We start from the raw sequence: 9,382 nt of genomic DNA on the forward strand, positions 1-9,382 counted from the left end.
GACTTGTTTAATGCAGTGGTTCCCAACTCAGGTCCTTGAGGAACGCCATCCTGCATGTTTTAGTTGTTTTCTTGCTCCAACACACCTGATTCAGTGATTTAATTACTGCATGTTCTGCAGAAGCCTGTTATCACCCATTCGTTTAAATCAGATGTGTCTAAGCAGGGAAACGACTAAAACATGAAGGATGGTGTTCCTCAAGGACCAGTGTTGGGAACCATTGGTTTTATGAAGTGTACATTTTTTTATTCATGTAATAAAAGAACCAATTTGACAGAAAGGTGGTGGTTTGTTAAATCAAGAACTCTAGAATCAGTTTAAATCACTGATTTAATTTGCTAGCATGCACTGCATTCAGCGCACTGGAACAAGTGGCGTTAATGTTCTTCCACACTAACATGACTTTTTGTCTCCTTTGATTTAACGAGTTTATTGACTGATTTAACGTTCTGTCAGGTTCAAGTTTCTTTAAATTGAACGAGACGTGATGAAAAACATGTTTGAAACACTTTGACAGTTTTTATTATTTTATTTTTTGGCCTGTGGATGATGTGTAAACGAGTTGTGATCAAACAACCCAATAAAATGAGAGGAATTTTATAATTTTCTGTTTCATCATTTGTCGTTCTTGAAGCACATTTGTGCAACGTTTATTTTCTTTTTAAGATTTTGAATATTGTATTTGAATGCATGTTTAGAAGCTGAAGGATGAAATTCTGCTTTGAGATGATGAGAAGGATTTCTACTTTGGGTTGAATGAACATGCAGATTGTGTGCGTGCGCTTGTTTAGCTTACACTGCAGACTATATATAGTCCTGTAATCCCATTAGCAGCTTGGTCTCCGAGCCGACTGCATTCTGTTGATTAGCTCCATCCTTCGTGTGTTTTTGGTCGTCAGGAGTTAAAGCTGCTGTTTGAGAGCAAAGAGATGAAATTATTGTTTAAATAGACTCTTAAAGGAACTGATGGAGCCTAAATGCTATTATTTTTATTTGTAATTAATGTTTTGAAGTACCATACCATTTTATTTATAGAGCACTTAAAACAGCTACAAGGCCAACCAAAGTGCTGTACAGACAGAACAACAGACGACACACGAAGCAAAATACAAAATGAAGTAAATCACAAATAAAGACATAAAAAGTAGGACCGAATGTCTTGATCACAGTCTGTGCCGTGTCTTGTTTATATTTCTGGTGTAAATTGTTAAAGCGCTGCTTTCATAAATCACATAAATCAAAACAAACCGTTTGAATGTTTCATGTCTGTATGTTTTTAGCTCGTGGGTTTGATTCGTTTGTTTTTTGCCACATTGTGCTGGACTTGCTCGTTTACCTGAACAACAGAAAGAAGCTTGTTTTGCTCCTGATTATATTTTTCTAAACCAGCTGCTCCTGTTGTTCTGTGTTTACAGGGTCAACATTTATTTTAGCCAGAGGGATCAGGCCTCGAGGGCATCCTTTCCAGATAAACTGTCAGAGCAGCAAATGAACAGCAGGATCCAGATAAGTTTGTCTTTTGGTGGGGGTGGGGGGGTTCAGTCCACTTGTTACCACAGTTGTCCTACGTCTCGTCAGTCGCAGCTGAAAGCTGAAGCCGAGCTCGTTTGCTTCAGGTTCACTGATCCTCCCATGCTGCAAACACTGAGGTCCTCCCTGGGAAGGTGTCATGGTGGGGGACCCGCTTCGGATGTTATCGGCCGTTATTATCATCTCCATATGTAGCGGTCAGACTGCCCCTCCTGGACCTCCCAGTGGGTTTAAAGGTACATTGTTGGCGATGATAATAGGCTCTATTTTTAGTAAAGGGTCTGGCGGTTAGGTTTACGGTCTTGGTTAGGTTTAGGGTCTTGGTTAGGTTTAGGCACAAGGGTAAGGGGGTTAAGTTTAGGGTTGGTCCTCAGGGTCAGGTGTGAGCTTACGTTTACGAAAAGGGTTACATAAGCTGAAAATTAAAACGACACTTCCTGGTTTACCCCCGTGTGACGCTGCCCATTATCAGCAATAATAACGTACCTTTAAACCTACTAGGAGGTAGCTGGGATAGTTTAACTGCTACACACAGGGATGATAACAACTAATAACGGCCATTTAATGGACTGATAACATCCGAAGCCGCTCTCCTTACCAGATGCCTGACTCACCTAGACGGGCTCCTCTGGATGCGGAGGAACAGCGTCTCTACTCTAAGTCTCAGATAACTGAACTTCTCACCAGGAGAGTCCAGATCCCCTGCGTAGAAACTTATTTGGACCATCTGTATCTAGGAACATAGACTGAGCAGTAAATGCAGCTCAGCTCCCTCTTCACGATATATGGACAGAAGACGGTAAGGAGCTCCTTCACCCAGACGTGGGTTACCAGGGGCCCCATCCTAAATCCAGGCCTGAGGAAGGTTCTCGTTGGTGAATTCCTGGTGATTGAGCCATGGGGTCTGGTGGAGCTCAGCCAAAATGAACTGCATGGATTCACCATCCTGTGGACCCACCACCTTCAAGAGGGTCCATACAGGTTGGGTACCAAGTGCTGTAGGTAGTAGTCGAAGGCGGGGTCCTCGGTGCTCTGACCTGAGCTTACAGAAACTGGATCAACTGGTTCCTGGGACATAAAAACTGGATTTCTGGAGTTTTGTGATGCTGTTGTCACATATAAACTTTTAGAAAGATTCTGCAACACGGGAGATGGGTCCAGACCTACTAATAGTGCAGTTACTCAAATCACTGAAGCGCCGCCTCCCAGGACTCAGGACGCCTTCTGGCCACCTCGTGGGGGATTTGTGAAGGACAGAGGCAACAAGTGGGGTTGAAGCCCCCGGTGTGCCTTTGAGCAGCGAAGCGAGGTAGCGACGGATCTGAAATGGTTGACCCCTCTCTGTGTGCCCCCCCTTTCCCCCCATCATCATCAGTTCAGTAGACCAAAGTCTTCATGTTTGTTTACAATCAACAGCTGGAGCTCCTCCCTCGTGGCCTTTACTGAGCAGAGACGCTGAGCGTGTTCTGCAGGGACATCAAGGTGTTAATGCTTCTCAGAGGTCCAATTATGTCACCAGGATCCACTCTGAGGGGTCAGGTTTATCACCGAGCCCCTCTGCTGTGACCCCCCTCCCATGATCGGTGCTTCCAGCGTGGGCAGTAACCCAATCCAAAACAAACAGGACCTAAAAATACCCCGTCTTCTCTCCAGCTGTTGTAGGACTAAAGCAGAGGGGTGGGAGGGTCTTTAACCCTGAGTGGCGAGGAGACAGAACCAACAAACAGAGAACTTCTCTAAAACCAGCAGGATTTGTCGTCGGAGGCGATGAGCTTCACTTTCAGGTCCCAAGCCCAAACGTCAGGTGGATCTGGGCCCGGTTCCGGCAGCAGAACCACCATGGAGAACCTGGAGAAGCAGCTGATCTGCCCCGTGTGTCAGGAGATGTTCTCCAAGCCTGTGGTGATCCTGCCCTGCCAGCACAACCTGTGCCGCCGCTGTGCAGGCGACGTCTTCCAGGTGAGAGGAAGAAAGTGGGCGGAGCTCGTTAAGACCTCAAACTGTTTTAATTGATTTAAAGGCATAGTTCACCACAAACGTTCCACCAGCTGAGACATCAGGGGGTGGGGGTCAAACTTTAGTTTATTTACTGTATTTTCTGTCCTATAAGTCACAGGGGTTTTATTTTTCATAATTTGCATGTCCTGCAACTTGTACACCGAAGCGACATATTTACGTTTTTCCAAATTATTTATAAACAAAATTTTTGGCTGAGATGACCGTTTTTATTCATTCTGACATGGAAATTATTGAACACTACCATGTTCAGCTGCTAGATGGCACTCGAGGTGTTTGGCATGCTGTTGCATCATGTAATAGGTAAAAGTGGCTATTGGTGACACAATCAGCTTGCCATAGACTGCCACCTTCATCCAGCTCTCCTGGAGCAACCATCAAATCAGATTAATTTTGCTGCGCTGCCCCGGCGAAATGCAACTAATTTGACCATTGAAGTGCATTTATTAAGTAAAAAGTCAACTGAGACGCACCTTTACTATAAAGTCGAGCAAACAATTAATTGTTTTTAGGAGCTTATCTTGTTAAATTTTGAAGAAATGCACAGGGACTCCTCCCTCTGCACGCTCCCACGAATCGGCTTTTGAAATGCAGCTGATTTGATCGTCAAAGTGCATTTATTAAGGAAAAGTTAGATTGAGACACACATTTACTATCATTTTGAGCAAACAAATACAGGTCCTTCTCAAAAAATTAGCATATTGAGATAAAGGTCATTATTTTCCATAATGTAATGATAAAAATGAAACTTTCATATATTTCAGATTCATTGCACACCAACTGAAATATTTCAGGTCTTTAATTGTTTTAATACTGATGATTATGGCATACAGCTCATGAAAACCCAAAATGCCTGTCCCAAAAAATTAGCATATCATGAAAAGGTTCTCTAAACAAGCTATTAACCTAACCATCAGAATCAACGACGTAACTCTAAACACCTGCAAAAGATTCCTGAGGCTTTTAAAAACTCCCAGCCTTGTTCATTACTCAAAACCACAATCATGGGTAAGACTGCCGACCTGACTGCTGTCCAGAAGGCCATCATTGACACCCTCAAGCAAGAGGGTAAGACACAGAAAGAAATTGCTGAACCAATAGGCTGTTCCCAGAGTGCTGTATCAAGGCACCTCAGTGGGAAGTCTGTGGGAAGGGAAAAGTGTGGCAGAAAACGCTGCACAACGAGAAGAGGTGACCGGACCCTGAGGAGGATTGTGGAGAAGGGCCGATTCCAGACCTTGGGGGACCTGCGGAAGCAGTGGACTGAGTCTGGAGTAGAAACATCCAGAGCCACCGTGCACAGGCGTGTGCAGGAAATGGGCTACAGGTGCCGCATTCCCCAGGTCAAGCCACTCTTGAAGCAGAAACAGCGGCAGAAGCGCCTGACCTGGGCTACAGAGAAGCAGCACTGGACTGTTGCTCAGTGGTCCAAAGTACTTTTTTCGGATGAAAGCAAATTTTGCATGTCATTCGGAAATCAAGGTGCCAGAGTCTGGAGGAAGACTGGGGAGAAGGAAATGCCAAAATGCCAGAAGTCCAGTGTGAAGCACCCACAGTCAGTGATGGTCTGGGGTGCCATGTCATCTGCTGGTGTTGGTCCACTGTGTTTTATCAAGGGCAGGGTCAATGCAGCTAGCTATCAGGAGATTTTGGAGCACTTCATGCTTCCATCTGCTGAAAAGCTTTATGGAGATGAAGATTTCATTTTTCAGCACGACCTGGCACCTGCTCACAGTGCCAAAACCACTGGTAAATGGTTTACTGACCATGGTATTACTGTGCTCAATTGGCCTGCCAACTCTCCTGACCTGAACCCCATATAGAACCTGTGGGATATTGTGAAGAGAAAGTTGAGAGACGCAAGACCCAACACTCTGGATGAGCTTAAGGCCGCTATCGAAGCATCCTGGGCCTCCATAACACCTCAGCAGTGCCACAGGCTGATTGCCTCCATGCCACGCCGCATTGAAGCAGTCATTCATGCAAAAGGATTCCCGACCAAGTATTGACTGCATAACTGAACATGATTATTTGAAGGTTGGTGTTTTTTGTATTAAAAACACTTTTCTTTCATTGGTGGGATGAAATATGCTAATTTTTTGGGACAGGCATTTTGGGTTTTCATGAGCTGTATGCCATAATCATCAGTATTAAAACAATTAAAGACCTGAAATATTTCAGTTGGTGTGCAATGAATCTGAAATATATGAAAGTTTCATTTTTATCATTACATTATGGAAAATAATGACCTTTATCACAATATGCTAATTTTTTTAGAAGGACCTGTAATTGTTTTTAAGTGTTAATCTTGTTAAAGTCCTCCCGTGCACGCTCCCGCGGCCGCCATTTAGCAGCCAATCGATTTTTGGCACACCAGCCCACATCTTCGGGTTGTCAGTGGTGACGCATAATAGATGCGACTTACACGGCGGTGCGACGTGTACGGTGGAAAATACGGTTCACAAAAAGTTTTGTTTTTAAGCTTTTAGGAGCCTGAACAACAATTTTGTTTTTTATTTTCCATCACGAATCTGGTTTGAAAATGCTTGAAATTTGGAAAAAAGATGAAAAGAAATGACTGAAATTATCTTTTCTTAATTAAATGCTTACTTTATAATTAAACTTTTTATTTTATTTTAATCAAATAAGTTCTTAATTATTGTAGAAGCTGTTAGACTGATTCTTTAAAGACTGATGGACTTAAGATTGTTTTTACATTTTTACCAAAAAAATTCAACTAATTTGTCGACAGTCTGGGCAACAATACATAACACAGCTCAGTACTCACCATGTACTTACCTAGTATTTACCGGATACTGGGTACCTGTGGGAACCAGGTACACACAATGTAAGTAGGTACATACCTTAAATACCAGGTATATACCTACTTACAAGAAACATACCTGTAAGTACCAGGCTGTATTAGTACAACCACGAAACATGATTTAATGTTTTTTTATCCTATTAATGCATGACCTTCTCATTGTCACGTGTAGACATGATGGAGAAGTAAAACAAACTTTACAAACTGTTAAAAACATTTACATTGACCTGACAAAGGTTCTGAAAACATTTGAAATTTCACTTTAAAATTACCGTAAAGTGTTTGAATTTGACCTTGGGGTTCATGCAGTCTGACATGTTCTTGTATTTTATTTGTTTTTACTTCTTATAATTTACAGTTGTCTTTTTCATAAAGTGCAACCAAAGGGTCACCTTTGACCACAGCTTTGTCACGTTTAGAGGCACAACTTGGAACATGTCGGATAACGTTCGGAACATTCAGCAGTTCGTCAGATTTACCTTTTTATTTATAAACCAACAGGTAATTCATGTCATGGTTCAGGTGAACTGAAACTCCCTCTCTGTTGGATTTGATCTTTCTCCAGGCAGCCAACCCTCTGTGGCCTCCACCTCGCAGCCCCTCCAGCATCACCTCCAGCAGCGGACGCTTCCGCTGCCCGTCCTGCCGCCATGACGTGGTCTTGGACCGCCACGGAGTCTACGGCCTACAGAGGAACCTGCTGGTGGAGAACATCATCGACATCTGCAGACAGCAGGAGGCCTCCAGGTGAGTCACCAAGTGAGCCTGTTTAACTTTACGCTGAAATAAAAATTTCAGTACGTCCTTCCTTTGGTCCCGTGAAACTGATCATTGGAAAAATATCTGTGAAGTAATTTATCTTAATGAACACAAACTAGTTTTTAGCTGTGGCTTTCCAGGAGACTTTAATGAGTATTAATTCTGAAACTTTATATAACATACTTTTACAACATATGTGATGTAAATGTAAAAATAAATGTGAAACAATAATAAAAAGGTAAAAACGATAAATCACAGTTGTGATATTTTAAATGCCAAATAATAAAAAATAAAGCGTGATTTAAAAAGTTGTTGATTTTAAATCTGATACGTGTAAGTTTTAAATGTTTTTACCAGTTTGTGTTTCTTTCTTAGGAATGAACGTGTTAATCTGAATAATCACCAGCAGGGGGCAGTAGAACAACAACCATATTTACTTCCTGCAGGTTTTAAAACCACAGAGTAGTTTAATTAGTTTAATAAGCAGTTTTATTCGTGCTTTACTGATGATGTAAAGAATAACCTCAGATTATTTGTTGTGGCATCGATTCTCAAAGATGATTTCTGTATTATTAATATTTATGGAAATATTAAGGATTAGATGTTTTATTTCATTTGTTTTTTAAACAGAGACAGAGATTAGGATGAGACGCCGCAGTAACGCTTTGAAAACTCACATTGAGTTTTTGTTTTATCAATTTCAAACAATCAGACTTTTTATTTACTACTTGTGAAAATTTAAAACGCATCAAGAAACGGAATGAGAAAAGTTTAAATACTGAAAAGTGAGAAGTTTGCCTAAGAATTAATGTTTCATTACAGAATGACTAAAAGTCACCATTAGTTATCCGATGTAACGGCTTATCTCAGAAATTAAAATTAAACTGATTATTTCCTGTATTTCGCTGCAGTTCTGACACCTTACTGAGCTTGTTTCTTATAAACTGCTTTGATAATCTGTGTTTCCTGAGTTCTTTTTACATTTTTAATGACGTCTAGTTGCTCAGATTTATCAGCAGAGACATCCTCCGTGTAATTTTGTGGCGTTTTCTCTCCAGATTAAAAACAAAATGAGTCATTAAAACAATAAAAACATGTTTATCAGGAGACGAACACTCCCCGATTATTAAAAAGAATGTTATTGTTCACAAATGTTCCCTCAGCTGTTGGTTACTCATCTTTTTTAACTCATAAAGTTTTTGTTGTTTCATCCTTTATTTCTTGATATATTTTGAAATAAAAAATGAACATTTGAGACCCCAACAGTTCATGTTCAATAATCCAAATCCAACAATGTTCAGTCAGGTCATCTGGACGGCTTCTTTTTTGCTGAGACGTTTCGGACTGAAGAAGTCCTGTGGATGAAGGATGAAACGACTCAGCAAAAAGAAAGAAAATGTCCAGATGGCCTTGTTGGAAAGTTCGAGTCATGTTTTAGTTAAATATCACGTCTTGTGTGTGAACGCAGATTCAGTCCTCACAGAATCATTTTTATTTATTCATCTTCTGCAGACTTTGAGACATTTTAGCCATTCATGTATTAAATCACTTTTTCAAATTATTTAACTTTGTTCACAAATATTTTCCCCATAGAAATATGAGATCTCTTCTTTAAAAACAACGCTCTCTTTAAAATCTGCTCCAGAAAACTGGCTCTATTTCTGTTCTTTTTCTACCATTCTGCAACTTTTAGCTAGTCTTTAGCTACTTTTAACTTTTGACTTGCCGTTTGATACCTTTTAACTTTAGGTTTCATTTTTCTACTTTTAACTTTTTGCTACTTTTAGTTAGCCTTTTAAGACTTTTGCAACTTTTAGCCTTGGCTATGTTCGGCTTTTAGTTAACACTATTATCATTCTAGGAAAGTTTTTTTATTCACAAGAATCGATTTCTTAAAGCTAGACCAAACGTTGTTGCCTTTCACAGAGAACTGTGCATCTTCTTTTCGTCACTGAAACATAAAAAACTGCTGTGAATCTCTTCAAGACGGTGGAGGACCTTAATTTCATGGAAAACCCATAACGCTCTGCTCATGAGTACTGAACGAACTCGACTGTCTGATTTTATTTATTTTATTTTTGTTTAATTTGTCTCCTTTTTAATCTTTATCTTTTTTTTTCTTTTGTTTGAAGTTGTATTTGTATTGTTTAATGACAAAGTTAAAAAAAAAGTTTAGCTTTTAGCTACCTTTTTCCTTCTCATAGCCTTTTTGATACCTTCATGACCTTTAGTTTATGGATATCCTTTTCCACA

General features: G+C 40.5%; 1 protein-coding gene across 1 annotated transcript in view; it reads left to right on the forward strand.

Moving 5' to 3' along the window:
- Positions 1 to 3,251: 3,251 nt before the first annotated feature.
- trim54 (tripartite motif containing 54) overlaps positions 3,252 to 9,382 on the forward strand; it is a 25,171-nt gene continuing 19,040 nt past the window's right edge. Inside the window, exons 1-2 of the mRNA XM_037685959.1 lie at positions 3,252 to 3,489; positions 6,936 to 7,117. Coding sequence (XP_037541887.1) covers positions 3,298 to 3,489; positions 6,936 to 7,117 — 374 coding nt within the window. The 5' untranslated portion in view covers positions 3,252 to 3,297. The remainder of the gene's footprint in view (positions 3,490 to 6,935; positions 7,118 to 9,382) is intronic.

The sequence above is a fragment of the Nematolebias whitei genome, chromosome 12, assembly GCF_014905685.2.
Source record: "Nematolebias whitei isolate Nwh7 chromosome 12, NemWhi1, whole genome shotgun sequence".
Taxonomy (NCBI): domain Eukaryota; kingdom Metazoa; phylum Chordata; class Actinopteri; order Cyprinodontiformes; family Rivulidae; genus Nematolebias; species Nematolebias whitei.